Source organism: Hemicordylus capensis, chromosome 1, assembly GCF_027244095.1.
Source record: "Hemicordylus capensis ecotype Gifberg chromosome 1, rHemCap1.1.pri, whole genome shotgun sequence".
NCBI classification, from domain to species: domain Eukaryota; kingdom Metazoa; phylum Chordata; class Lepidosauria; order Squamata; family Cordylidae; genus Hemicordylus; species Hemicordylus capensis.
In genome coordinates this window covers 111,574,228-111,589,731 of record NC_069657.1, presented here as the reverse complement: position 1 = coordinate 111,589,731, position 15,504 = coordinate 111,574,228, and the positions used below count along the sequence as shown (strand labels likewise).

Below are 15,504 nucleotides of genomic sequence, written 5' to 3'. Positions count from 1 at the left end.
TTTAATTAAACTGAGTCAAATGGAACGTATTCCCTTAAAGCAGGTCTGCTCAGCTTTGGCCCTCCTGCAGATCTTGGCCTACAACTCCCATAAGAACTGAACAGGGGCATAGCCACCATTGTGCAAACGGGTTCAAAGAACCCAGGCCGCCAATGGAAGAAGGCCTCCGAGCCCCGTGGCTCGGGCTCCATAGGAGCCCAGAGCAACCTCTCCCCTCCCATGCCTGGGCCACCGAGAGCCCGGGAGAACTGTCCACTAGTTATTTCAGGCAGCGCAGACTTTCTCTCTGGAGGAAGAGAAAGGGGAAAACATCCTATTAGGCAGCCTGCCTGAAATGATGAGGGGAGAGCTTGCTTGGGCTCTCGGCAGCTCAGGCCAAGCCCCCTTTGCATGTGATCTCACACACAAAGGGGCGTGATCCGGGCTGCTGAGAGCTCGAGCAAGCTCTCAGCTCGTCATTTCAGGCAGTGTTGGCTGCCTGATAGGACGTTTTCCCCTTTCTCTCCCTCCAGAGAGGGAGAGAAAGAGAAAGGAGAAAACTTTCTATTGGGCAGTCTGTACTGCCTGAAATTATTAGCGGACAGTTCGCCGGGCTCATGGCAGCCCGGGCATGGGAGGAGAGAGTTTACTCTGGGCCACACCCCCGTGCACATGATGTCACGCGCACGGGCGTACCTGGAGGGGCTGCCGAGTGGGGCTGGACATGGGCCACCGCTTGGCTGGCTCCGCACCTGGAACTGAAGCAGGAAGGTCAACAACTAGAGTGTAAATGGAGGAAGACTCAGCACGAGTCTGATCGGGCACAACACAGAGCACATTTAAAGGTCTATGCTCTGGCAGTGCGGGCGGCAAAGAAGTGGTTTTTTTCTGCCAGCATTGCTTCTGCAAATTCACACCCAGCTGAATTGTCTAGGGTTGTGAGGGGACTAGTATGTACCCCCTCCTCTTTGAATTTAAACTTGGAACCATTGGTCATTCGCTGTGACATTTTTAATGACTTTTTTGTGGATAAAATCTCTCATATTTGGGCCGAGCTGGATTCCACAGTTACTGCAGATTCTGCTATGGAGGTGTCCAACAACTCCTCTTATGGGATTAGATTGGATCATTTTCAGTTTGTGATTCCTGAGGAGGTGAACAAACTGCTTTGGACTGTGCATCCTACAAGCTGTATTCTTGACCCTTGCCCAACTTGGCTTATCTCATCTGGCAATCATAATATCAGAGAGGGTCTGGTAAATATTGTAAATGTTTCTCTGAGGGAGGGCAGGATGCCTCCATGTCTTAAGGAGGTTATTATTAGATCACTTTTGACGGAACCTGCATTGGATCCCTCGGAGTTAGCGAATTACAGACCTGTTTCTAACCTTCCATGGTTGGGCAAGGTGATCGAGAGGGTAGTGGCCTCTCAGCTCCAAGCAGTTTTGGATGATGCAGATTATCTAGACCCATTTTAAACTGGCTTCCATGTGGGCTATGGAGTTAAGACTGCCTTGGTTGGCCTGATGGATGATCTCCAACTGGCTATCGACAGAGGGAGTGTGACTGTTGAAGGTGGGATTGGGTGGCACTGTTTTAAAGTGGTTTTGTTCCTACCTCTCTCAGAGATTCGAGATGGTGTCGCTTGAAGACTGCTGTTCTGCAAAGCAAGAACAAAAGTGTGGAGTTGCACAAGGCTCCATACTGTCTCCAATGCTTTTTAACATCTACATGAAACCCCTGGGAGAGATTATCAGGAGGTTTGGTGCCGAGTATTATCAATATGCTGATGACACCCAGATCTATTTCTCCACATCAGCTTCATCAGGAAATGGCATATCTTCTCTGAATGCCTGCCTGGAGGTGGTAATGGGCTGGCTGAAGGATAACAAACTGAAGTTGAATCCAAATAAGATGGAGTTACTGACTGTGGGGGGGCTGGGACCAGAGAAATGGTTTAGATCTGCCTGTTCTGGATGGGGTTACATTCCGCCTGAAAGATCAGGTATGTAGCTTGGAGTACTGCTGGTCCCCAAGCTCTCCCTGGTTTCTCAGGTTGAGACAGTGGCCAGGAATGCTTTTTATCAGCTTCAGCTGATAAGTCAGCTACATCTATTTCAAGAGATAAATGACCTTAAAACAGTGGTACATATGCTGGTAACCTCCAAGCTTGACTACAGTAATGCACTCTACATGGGGCCGCTTTTGTATGTAGTCCGGAAACTAAAATTGGTACAGAATGCAGCAGCCAGATTGGTCTCTGGGACAACACAAAGGGACCACATAACAGTGGTTTTAAAAGAACTGCACTGTCTGGCAATATGTTTCTGGGTGAAATACAAAGTGCTGGTTATTACTTATAAAGCCCTTAATGGCTTGGGTCCAGGGTATTTAAGAGAGTGCCTCCTTTCTCACGAATCTTGCTGCCTGCTACAATCTTCTGGAGAGGTCCAGTTACCTTGCCAGCGGTTTGTTTAGTGGTGACCCGGGACTGGGCTTTCTCTGTGGCTGTCCCGGGGCTTGGAATATGCTCCTTCTGTGTTTGTTTTCAGGAAAAACCCCAAGATTAACCTGTTCTTGCAGGCTTTTAATTAGGATTAATTTTAATAATTTCTTTTAGAATTGTTTTATGCTACTGTTTTTATTGTTTCTGTTTTATGCTTCTGTTTTTATTGTTTTGTGTGTTTTAATCTGTATTGATTTTTTAATATTGTTTTAAATTTTGTACACCACCTAGAGATGTACTTATTAGACTGTATAGAAATAAAACCTCTGGCTATTGGCCAAGGATTATGGAAGTTGTAGTCCAAAAACAGCTGGACGGCCAAAGTTGAGCAGGCCTGCCTTAAAGTATACTTAGGATTTCAGCTTTACTATGTCAATACCTGTCAGAGTCCCACCCTGAAGTCCCTTCTCAATTCTAGGGAGGTGATTTGTCTTTATTGTTCTATGACAGTTTAGTCTCCAGATTCTGGGAATTCACTCTGCTTTTACTTCCCCTAGCTGCCACCATATAAATTCTTGTTACCCTGTTCTCGGTACTCAACACCTTTGGCTGTGTAGCCTCACGAGCGCAGGATAGGTGTATATATTTAGGATATAAAATGAAACAAAACTTGAGGTATAAAATGAAAACAATAATGTTTATTTATTTAGAATAAAGTAAATAATGTATTAGAATAAAGATCTCTGCAAAGCAGGGCACACAAACTTCTCTACCAAGTTACTAGGTATATCCGCTGTTCTGGACAAAATGTAACCTATAGGGAGGTGAGATAACTGGGACAGAGGTAATTAAACCTGGGCTTGTAAATTCCTCCAGACCTTCTTGTCTATTACTAGCAGCTGGCTAGAACACTGCTGGTTCTCCAGCCTCCATACATTCACCCTTCAAGTTCCACACAACACCCCTCCCTGAACAATCTTTCCTGTTCAGAACACACCAACCGATCTCTCAACCCAACACACCTCCTACTCCCACGCAACTAAATCCAACTTTCTGTCTCCACTGAGACAGAAATCCCTCCCTCTCTTAACCTTCTGGGCCTGCTTACTAGGGTAACCCACACACACTCACCAGCTCTTATATACGTCATCACAATACCCATGGTCTTTGAATGAATTGAATCCTTAAAATGGTCTGGGTGAAACCCAGAATGGGGCAGAATGGGGTGAAACAGCTGGAACGACCCCTTAAAAATCAAACTGGATCCATGAATTGGATGGATGTGTTAGAGACATTGGCTAACTATATTTTAGCACTGAAATATTTCCAATATAACACTTTTATTAACCCGTTCAGAGTCAAATGTGGTCCAGAACAGCTGGCAAAAGCCTTGGCTATTGCACATTAGGAACATAGGAAATTGCCATATACTGAGTCAGACCATTGGTTTATCTAGCTCAGTATTGTCTTCACAGACTGGCAGAGGCTTCTCCAAGGTTACAGGCAGGAATCTCTCTCAGCCCTACAACGTACTGTATGCTTTGGTAGTTTGTTGGTTCAATTTAAAAAATCTTGTCCTATTTAAAATAAAAAATCTTGTTCTATCTTGGAGAAGCCAGGGAGGGAACATGAAACCTTCTGCTGCTCTTCCCAGAAAAGCTTCATCCCCTGAGGGAAATATCTTGCAGTGCTCACACATCAAGTCTCCCATTCATATGTAACCAGGGCAGACCCTGCTTAGCTATGGGAACAAGTCATGCTTGCTACTACTACTACAAGACCAGCTCTCCTCTCTGGACCATGCTTGCTACCACAAAACCAGCTCTCCTCTCCTCTCCATTTATTAACCCCTTCAGAGATGGGATGGCAGAACAGCTTGAAACAGCCCAGAATGGCCCACTAACAGTCAAGCTGCATTCCCCAAAACAGTCAAATGGGCTGCAGAAAATGGAGAAGAATGCTTTAGCATGTTGTTGACTACAACTCCCATAATCCCCAAGCAAAAGGCATTGCAGCTGGAGATTCTGGGAGTTGTAGTCAGCAACTGGGAATCCCTGTTAGAGGAAACACTGGACTGGAATGATGCAATGGACTGAAACAGCCTGGAACGGCCCCCTTACAGTCAAGCTGCAGTCCCAAAAGAGTGGAATGGGTTGAAGAGATTGTAGAAGAATATTGTAGCACTTAAATATTTCCAATACTATGTTTTTATTAATCCCTTCAGTGTGAAAATTTACTAGAATGGTGTAAACGCCTGAAACAGCCCAGAACAGCCCCCTTAAAATACAAGACACTATCCCTCAAACAGTGGAATGGGCTACAGACAATGGAGAATAATATTGTAGCACTGAAAGATTTCCAGTCTTGCACTTGTATGAATCCTTTCAGTGCCAAAAATGGATTGTGTCGGCACAATGGCCTGAAACAGCCCAGAATGTCCCCCCTCGACTGTCAAGCTACATTTCCGAAACAGTAGAATGGGCTGCAGACACTGGAGAAAAATATAGTAGCAGTGGAATATTTCCAATCTTGCACTTTTATGGTCTCCTTCAGTGCAAAAAATAAAACAGGCCAGGCTGGGTTGTGGCATTCCGGATCACTTTTGGCACAGAAGGAATTGGTAAAGGTGTAACATGGGAAATATGTAAGTGCTACAATCGTCTTCTCCAATGTCTGCAGTCAACTGCACTGATTCATAGAAGTGTAATATGGCAATTATTTAAGTGTGACAATCTTCTTCTCCAGTGTCTGCATCCCATTCCATGGCTTGAGGGATTCAATTTGGTAGTTTGGGGGCTGTTCTGGCCTGTTTCAGGCCATTGTGCCACTCTGGGCACTGAAGGGGTTAAAGATGTAATATTTGAAATATTTAAGTGCTACAATCTTCTCCAGTGTCTGTAGCCATCAACTGGTTTTTTTAGATGCCGTTTGACTGTAAGGGGACTGTTACAGACTTTTTTGCACCATTCTGGCTGTGGAGGAATTAATGGAAGTGCAATAGCCTGGGCTGTTTCACTATTCTGTTCAATTTTTGCCCTTGAAGGGGTTAATAAAAGTATAACATTGGAAAAATTTCATTGCTAAAATTTTGTTTTTCAGTGCCTTGAACACATTTCACTGGTTCCAGTTTGATTTTTAAGGGATCATTCCATTCCATTCTGGCTTTTATAAAGTCCTCATTAAAATCTGGAAGTTATTTAGATATAAAAACATAAATGTTCCAAAAGGATTTCAGACTTATTTTCTGAATAACTACCCCCTCCCCGCCCCCATGGTTCTAACAGATTTCTTTAAAACCTTAACTAATGCATTAGTTAACTATATGAATTTTTAAAAAGGTATCTTGATTTCTTTTCCCTGTGCAATTTCTTATTCTTGGTGGGCATAATAATACACCACAGCACATACTTTCTTTGTCAAAAACGGGATAAAGAATTCAGCTGTTCCTGAACATGCTCTTGTTCCCTTCTCATGACAATTCCACTGTTGGCATGCATTGACAATTAGGGACATTGTTATTGCAATATTACTTGAATATCTGCAAACTAATCCCTGTGTAAAGGGTGTTCAGTTACTTTGCCACAATTTATATAGTTAAATACACATAAAGCTAAGAATTGTCTAGTTAGGTATTTGAAAAATGGACACCAGGCCTTTTACTGAGAATTTAACTGAATTTATATACTGCTTTATCATTAATAAGCTCAGATTGGTTTATTATATACACCACAACTACAAACAACATAATACGTCAAAATACATTAAAATGTAGACACAGTGGCGTAGCTAAGGGAGAGGGGGCCAGTGTTCATCCCTCTTTCTAGCGGCCCCACAAAGTGAGAGAGATAATGAAGAAAATAGGGAGGGGTGGACCTGGGGGCCCCTGTTCTTTGAACCCTTTTGCTCAATTATAGCTACGCCCCTGTGTAGACAACATGAAATCACATCACAGCAACTTGAGTGTTTTATTTATTGGGGGGAAATGTGGTCTTTATATATCCTACATTTCTGCACTCTAGAACTATGACAAGATGTTCTTTTTTAAAGATTCCAAAGTAAGGCATGACTGAAAACCAGAATGGCCAAAAGAAGTACAGTACATTAGACTGTCTAAAGACGACTAGGAACAGATAGCACATAAGAAAAGAAGTTTCCAGAGGACCAGCCATCTTAGTCTGCTTCATCCAAAACAACTCTGTGGTACTTTAAAGACTGCAATTTTTATGCGTATCTTCAGTAAATGATGTTTGAGATGCCGAGGGCGGGAAGAGAGAGACGGACTAACGGAATAACCCCCCCCGCCGGAAGTTTAATAACCCTAAGCAAAAGCGTTCCTTCTAGACCGGGCATGCAACACGCACACGACCAATCCACGTGCTTCTCCGAACCAGTTCAACCCTCAACAACTTCCGCCTCGCCCCTGCGCAGGGCCCCGCCCCCACCTCCCGCGTGCTTCGTTATCCCTTTTCATTCCCATCAGCCTTCTCGCGCTGCTTCTCCTTCTAACGTTCTGTCTGTTTGTTAACCTCTCGCGCGCCTCTCTGTTCATGACGTTCCGTTTCCTGGTCGTCGTCGGCTTTTTTTCCCGGCAGCACTTGCCCACTCGCGCTCTCCCTTCGACCCCGCCTCCATCCTTTACTGAGGAAGGCAAGAGTTGGGGGCGGTTAAGGCGCCATTTTGTTCCATGGACTAGGAGAGGCGGCACGCAGGAGGGAAGAGTTGATTAGTGAGGGGGTTGGTGGGCAGCTAGGCGCCCAGGGGATTCCGTGCAGGGAAGGAGAAAGGGGGTGGGCTTGGGGATATCTATCTTAGGCGGGTGCCTTCCTCTCCACCTCCCCACGGGGCCTGTTCTAACCCAACATGTCTGGAGAAGCTCCCGCCGGCGACCAGGTGAGCCACCAGGGCCTTCCAAGCGGAAAGGGAGCTACTTGGCAGGGGAAAGTATCCCGAGAAAGAAACGCGATGGGATTGGCTTAGTGGGGTGATCGAGGCCCGCAGGGACTGAAAATGGCGGTATTTAGAAGGGCGAGGAATGGGCCTTTGCGTGCATCTCTGTGCTGGGGTGGGTTGTACGTATTTCTTCTCTTCCCGCCCCCAGTCGTCGGGTTTTAAAAACCATCTCCCATTTCGTCTGTCTCTGTTCTTCTTGCCATTTAGTTTAAAGGCCCACTGAGTCAGAATGCCCCACTGGCTTATGTGTTCCGCGTAAAGGAATTTGGGATCAAAACTGTGTCACCCGAGCTGTTTGTATGAAAGTAAACATTTACTGAGTTTAGGGGGCTTACTCACCAATAAGTGTGTCTAGGATTACAGTCGTTAAATGTCTTCCTTCATAGGCTTGATCGCTTCGAGATCGAGGGGATAGATTTCCATCGAAATTTATGTGTGTAGGATAAGAAACACAAATGTGATATATGTCTGTGTTAGGGCCTCTAAAACCTATAAGAAGTGAAACATTATTTTGTTGTGATTTTGTAAAAATAGTTCAAGAGATTTATAAACTATTTTGCATGGGCTTAAATTGATGAGGCATCATATCTCTGATTCTGTATATTCAAACTGAAATGTGATTGAATATGTTCAGAAATCCCAATGAAACTTGCTTAATATGGCTTTATTAATAAATGTATTAACATTTCAGAAATGTGTCCTTTCTACAGATCTGTGAAAGACCCTGTGTGTGTTTGGCTTGTTGTACACTATCTTCTTTTTACCTTTTAAAAAAGTTTTCTATAAGCAAAAAGATAGCAAAGATCATTTTAATATGTGCAAATATTAGTGTCCAAACCTTAGTGACAAGTAGAGGTTGCAATCCTGAACACTAGGGTATTAATCTCATAGAACAGGGGTTCACAACCTGTGGTGGATCCAGATGTTGCTGGACTACAACTACATCATCATCCCGAACTACAGTTAATTGTGGCTGGGGATGATGGGAGTTGTAGTCCAGCAGTATTTGGAGTACTTCAGGTTTGGAACCCCTGCCATAGAACTCAGTGCAATTCTCAGTGAATATGCTTATTGAATTCTGAGTAAATATGCATGATGCTATGTAGCAATTTATTTTTGAAACTTAATGGCTATTTCAGAAGCACGATATGGTGTGGGACTTGGTTTTTAAAATAATAAGGTCAAACATTGCACTGGGCTATCACAAGCAGGAGCCTAAGCAGGTCTCTGGATTATTTTTGTTTGCGTTTTTTTTACATTAAACTTTTATAGCACAGAATGAATATAGGTCTCCCCTCTTAAAGTCAGTATTTAAACAATTGAAACAGTTTTCAGTTCCCTTGTTTATGTTTCTGTGGAACTCAATTTAGGCCCCCCAGCTGTTTTTGGACTACAACTCCTGTAATCTCCAGCCACAGTAGCCAATAGCCAGAGATTATGGGAATTGTAGGCCAACATCTGCAGGAGGACCGAAGTTGAGCAGCCCTGCGACACAGCACTCTCTCCTTGTCCTTGCCATTTTTTAATCTGCTAGGCAGAACATGGATATATCTTTCTTTTTACCCATCCTGTCTGGTTATGGATTTTCCTGTGTCAGCAGTTTTCTTGGCGGGTGGTGGGGGTGCACCCTCTCTCAGGTCTGGGAATGTGAAGGAGAGGGTAAAAAGGGCAGGCTGCATTTCAAAAATGGACTTGACCTTGCTAGCCAAATCATTTATTCATTTTATTTACATTTCTATACCGCTCTTCCTCCAAGGTGCCCAGAGTGGAGTACATGGTTATGTTTATCTTTACAACAGCCCTGTGAGGTAAGTTAGGCTGAGAGATATACATGACTAGCCCAAAGTCACCCAGTGAGAGCTTCATGGCTGAATGGGATTTGATTTCTGGTTTTCCCAGACCTTGTTGAACACTCTAACCACTACACCACGCTGGCTCTCCTGAGGGACATGCTTACGCTGAGTGCAACAGACCAACATGATAGAGTGGTGGCACAAAACTTGACAATGCTTTCCTTTTCTTCCATGGTGGTGACAGTCCTCAAGAGAGGTATATTTGCTGCCATATCCCTGGCATCACTGCTGCCATGCAAGGAATGGCGTTGGGCCACTACTTCTGAGGGTGGAAATAGCCTAGGTCAGTGGTTCACAACCAGTGGTCATCCAGATGCTGCTGAACTACCTACATCATCCCCAGCCACAATAAATTGTAGTTGGTGATGATGGGAGTTGTAGTTCATCAACATCTGGAGGATCACAGGTTGAATAACTGGTGTGGGAAATGCTCTCATCACGGTCCTTTATCCAAACTGTTGCAGCAATGTAAGCTGCGAGGTGGGACTGAAAATGTGGACTTGACCCTTGCATTGTGTGACCATAACTATAATCTAGATCAGAGATGGGTCACATGCTGGTGTGTTCTGGTCTGCTCATTCATCCAAGCTGCCTCCTGCTCTTTGTAATGGCTTAGGAGAGGGACATCTAGTGAACAAATGAGGGGCAGTTGTGAGGCTGGATCTGCAGAATGCTCAAGAATATTTTTGAACTGCTTTGAGGACAGACATTCTGACACATAGAAACATTAAATGCATTGTCTCAGCTATGTACTTCATTTTCAAAGAAGAGTTGCCAACAGATGGCCTGTTTTGGGAGTTAGAAGACACTAAAATGTCCTCAAAACAATTTGTTGCAAAGTTTTTCTTTACTGAGAGCAACACATCCTTTCAGTTACACAGGCATGCCTTGCATCGTATTAGCTCAGCTCAGTTAAGCAAGAATGAATGAAAAAAAGTGCTACAGGTAACACCGTTATTGTTTAGAAAGGATTCTTGGGTTTTCGGTGTAATTCAACTGGAATGGATTGGGAAAGGTGTTGTTTGTATTTCAAATTAGAAAGACATGCAGCACTGTCCTAAACCTTTTAGTGAGTTCATTTAATATGCTTGTGATTGGAATCATAGAGGAGTTAAAATTAAGAAAGAGGAGAAATGGTTTCAGAGGGACTGGTTGAGCATTATTGGGGCTACCTGTCATACAGAGAATTCAAGTGTGACATCTGCAGAGTTTATACACAAATGGCTCACCTCTAAGCTAAAGCATTGTTCACTGTCCAGAATCGCTAGTGTATGAAACTATATGTATACTGTATCTGAATAGCTCATTTGCTACATAGACTTTGAGTCCATACCTGGTACAAGTATACTATAAGTACAAGGCAAGTATGCACTGATGGGCTCACACTAGTATAATAAACTTGCTCTTCCTGGATGCACATAAGCACACTGGGTTGAATGGATAATTGAAACAGAAGTTACTTGGCTTTCTAGGATGTGGATCATGCGGAAGTAAGCAACTGTAATATCTGCTGTGCTTCGCTTCAAGCCATATTTTTCAAACTGTTGTGGGGCACCCTTGGGTTCCTCAACAAGAAGGTCATTTAATAGTGGACAAGTTTCCATGGAAGGCAAATTAGGGATTGTGTTCTAGGGCACAATTAATGTGAGTTGATGCGAAGCCTGGCCAGAACTTCACATGAAGTGCACTGTTGACTTCATCCCCATTTCTAGAAGTATTGTTTAGATACTGATTTTAACAGAATGTTTGCAAAGCCCAGAGACTTGCCTTTGGGGTGGTATATAAATATGTTAAATAAATAAGTAAATTGGTTTACATAGGAAAAAGAGTCCTCTGCAATGTACAGAAGTTCCTTGGCAGATGTTGATGTTGAAAAGTTTCTTTAAAGTTGGGAAACCTCTGTCCTGTGGCTGCCATTAATATGAATCCCTACACAAACTGAAGAAAGTTTTTCATCTGACAGAGCACCTCTCTTGTTTCACTTCACTACCCTGCTAGACAAATCTTTAATATTGCTGCACACCAGGAAATAATGCAGTGAACATTTTTATGTGGTTTGATCAATTTGTTATATCTTGGATTCCCAGACAAACTTTTTAAAGGGTGGCTACCAACAGAACATCTGTCTGTGCTGAGGACTCTGCTGTTCAATTCCTTCAGCTGGATATAATATGTTGTGTTGTCTTTTGGCTGTAGCTGTTTATGTGGCAATCCAACTCGCTGTACCTATGACCTGTTTTGAGGCTTACTGAAGTTACGTAATCATACTGCTGAAGTACATGATTGTAAATGCTGAATAGGAGTTAAAATATTGCAGTGGAACAGTCCAGCACTAACCATTTGTAAAAGCCACTTTTCTGTCTTCAGTTCTTCATCTTCATCCATCTTAGTTTGTAAATAATAATCTTAACATTCATAGTACCTTTTGTGTGTTCAAGGTGCCTCATATTTTTTTCCACTCATTACAACCACCCTCTGAAGGAGGTTAGCACAATTCCTCCCGTAGTAAAGGTAAAGTGTGCCAGCGAGTCAGTGTCGACTCCTGGCGACCACAGAGCCATTTGGTTTTCTTTGGTAGAATCCAGGAGGGGTTTACCATTGCCATCTCCCTTGCAGTATGAGATTATGCCTTTCAGCATCTTCCTATATCACTGCTGCCCAATATAGGTGTTTTCCATAGTCTAGGAAACATACCAGCAGGGATTCGAACCAGCAAACTCTGGTTTGCTAATCAAGTCATTTCCCTGCTGCATCATTAGGTGGCTCTTCCCATAGTGCAGATGGAGAAATTGATTAGAGGGCTTGCAGCTCTCACTCTTCTAATCCGTTTATAATCAGCAAAACACTTTTGCTGGATTATATCTTTTTAAAGGGATAATTGAACATTTGGGGTTTTTTTCCCTCTTCCCCCCCCCCCCCCCTTAAAGGAAAGAAAACCCTCAAGAACTCAATTTTCTCCACATAAAAAATCAACATGTCAAAGAGCTTCTCATTCTCTCTGTGTGTTCTCTATCTTCAGGGAGGTTCCGGGGGACTTTTTGTGGGGGGAGTTTAAATATTTCTCTCACACCAATATACCCATTTACAGTTTGAAGTGTAATCTAGGTGTCCCCAGATAGTAATATTAGTTACTGTAGTTACAGATATTACTATCTGTATTAGTTACAGATACTAATAACGGTATCTACTACAGATACTGTTAATACTGTTTAAAAACAAGACTGGTTTCTTGAGAGAGGTTACAGTGATAAAGTACCATTGTAGCTGGTTGAATTTCCTTGCTGGGTAACCTCTATGCTATTCTGAACTCTCATAGCCTCTTCAAAGCATTGTGCAAATACAAAGCTCTGGATTCTGAAGTTGCTACATTTGTTTTCTTCATTGTGGGAATTGCTCTCTGTTCAGCTAGTTCTCTTGCCCCTGCAACAACAGGAGTTAACCAATCCTATTCCAAAGAAGGTTTCGTAAGGTTTTAGTTTGGGTAAGTTGTGATTAATATGGTGTTAAAATCTGTAAACTATTTCCTCATTCTTCATGTTCCCAGGCAGCTTATTTCAGTATACCCACTATATGCTGTTCTATCTTGGAAAGAAATGTTTCATAAAACTGTTGGGGCTTGGCTCAGACATCTGCAAATACTTCCAGTGGGTAAACACTGAAAAAGCTTTATTACCATGCTGTTCTGTTAATTGAATAAACTGTCCTTATCCACTATATTATACCAGCTCATTGAAGCTTCATTTCTCATAAGCTCCCTTCTACTTCTCATCTGTCTGCTTTGGTGCTGAGCGGGCGAGATTCTTTAAAAGTATATTCCTGATTGCATAGCCTGTTCCTGTTGCAATATGTATATACCCCAGGACAGAAGGAGCATAAGCACATGCAATTACATAGGAAGCTGCCATATACTGAGTCAGACCCTTGGTCTATCTAGCTCAGTATTGTCTTCACAGACTGGCAGCTACTTTTCCAATGTTGCAGGCAGGAATCACTCACAGCCTTATCTTGGAGATGCTGCCAGGGAGGGGACTTGGAACCTAGATGCTCTTCCCAGAGCTGCTCTATCTTCTAAAGGGAATATCCTACAGTGCTCACACTTCTAGTCTCCCACTCACATGCATCCATGGTGGATTCTGCTTAGCAAAAGGGACAAGTCATGCTTGCGACCACAGGAATTGCCATTGTTTCTCTTGGCTAAGGAGGTGGGCCTATATTCAGTGCCCTGGCAGTTTTGCTCTCCTGCAGAGGATACACAAAGGCACTATTGCAGCCCAAACATGTTATATTTCCAGGTGAAGCATCAGAGGAGAGCTGGTCTTGTGGTAGTAAGCATGACCTATCTCCTTAGCTAAGCAGGGTCCACCCTGGTTGCATAGGAATGGGAGACGAGAAGTGTGAGCACTGTTAAGATATTCCTCTAGGGATGGAGCCACACTGGGAAGAGCAGAAGGTTCCAAGTTGCCCTCCCAGGCATCTCCAAGATAGGGCTGAAAGAGATTCCCACCTGCAAGCTTGGAAAACCCGCTGCCAGTCTATGAAGACAATACTGAGCTAGATAGACCTATGGTCTGACTCAGTATATGGCAGCTTCCTATGTTTCACTATGCAGCTGAAAATATGCATCTGTTAACCATTACCTTAGGCTATCATTGACCATTTCCTTAGCATATCAGTCTAAAGATAGGCTAGTCAGGTAAATAAGAAATTCTACCATTCTATACTTGTTCTGTTGAGCAGGTGAGTGGCTAACTATGTTTCTTGGTGGACTGGAATATTATTTGATGTTATGCTATTTCAGGTATACAACACTCATAATGGGTTGATGTAAATCAGCTTTCCCATCTTGAAATTCACATATGCCCTGAATGAGCATGCATACTAACAGACTTCTGTAACACTTAAAACATATAAATTTGCAACTAAAGTCAGTTGTTATGCAACATAGGAGCATAATCCAAAACCTATGGCCATGCAGCTTGTTTGTCTTTCACATTGCAGAATTATATCTGCTTAGACACACAAGATTTTTGTCTGGCTCTCTCTGTAGACATGAAAGTATGCTAAGCGAGATCATGTAACTTGAAGGCTATGTTTGCAACCCTATGCATGCTTGTTTGGAATTGTCTCATTGAATAAAACTATATACTTTGAATAAATATGCATAGGATCAGGCTGTAACAGGTGTCAACCATTTTTCAAAAAAACAGAATGGAAGTTAATGGGTTAAATAGTGTTCTACCATAAGATGGAAAATAAATACCTGTGCATTTGGTAGTCATAAATATTGATAACTGGAGTGGGAAACTTAAATTATTGCAAAAATGTGGATAATTAGACACTAAAGTTGGGGGTCAGTGGGGTATCCTGATGAGAGGATGATGTCTCCTAGATTCCCTGGAACCTTTAGGAAGCCCTCAATAACTAATGTAATACATGTACCCCTGCTAACTGGGCAAAGATACATCTTTTAAAGTTGTTGCACTCTTAGATTTAGTAGGGAAAGAGCTACCTGTTCAGCCCACCATAGCATCTCCCCAGTGGGCTGTTGCTGGGGTGTGTGTGTGTGTGTGTGTGTGTGTGTGTGTGAGAGAGAGAGAGAGAGAGAGAGAGAGAGAGAGAGAGAGAGAGTCCTTTTAGAATGGGAAACCACTTTATCAGAACTTTTTGCTATACCATTTTATCAGAACTTTACATAGAGAACTCTTTTATTGAACAAGAAAGTGGTATATAATTATTTAATAATGACTTTGGACCAAACTCATTGTTGCATTAATTATGTCATTGACATTTGAGTTTGTTTTTCCCCCCAAGTGGAAATAGCGCTATTGGGATTATAGCTGGACTGGTGGTTAACCCTTCCCCCGCCCCGCCCCCTAGCATCATGGTCTCAATAACACTTGTGCTTGTAGTGATTTGGGTTTTCTGGTGTCCTAAATGGATTTAGTAAATAATGGTTGACATCCAGACTAACACAGCATATACTGAATAGTGTTGCATGCACACACAATGCAGGAGGGCCAATTTTAGCCAGCCCCCACTTTCTTTAGGAACATACCTTTAGGAGGCACATAGGGCTGTAGAAGGAAGCGGAGAATGAGTGAAAATTGCCTCCATTGTGTATATGCAGTGTTAGATATCACCCAACAACTTTAAAAGGACCACCTGTTAATCTTGTTTGTTGAGATAAATATCAAAAGTTTTTCTGAGAGCTGCAAGTATTTGAACTGAAGTCTGATTAGGAAAAAATTGATAAAGCACATTTAACGTTCTATAAAG

The 15,504-nt window shown here is 42.7% G+C and overlaps 1 protein-coding gene across 1 annotated transcript in view; it reads left to right on the top strand.

Moving 5' to 3' along the window:
* The first annotated feature begins 6,949 nt into the window (after positions 1–6,949).
* Positions 6,950–15,504, top strand: part of CSTF3 (cleavage stimulation factor subunit 3) — a 114,475-nt gene continuing 105,920 nt past the window's right edge. The window contains exon 1 of the mRNA XM_053267953.1: positions 6,950–7,315. Within this exon, the coding sequence (XP_053123928.1) occupies positions 7,286–7,315 (30 nt within the window). The 5' untranslated portion in view covers positions 6,950–7,285. The remainder of the gene's footprint in view (positions 7,316–15,504) is intronic.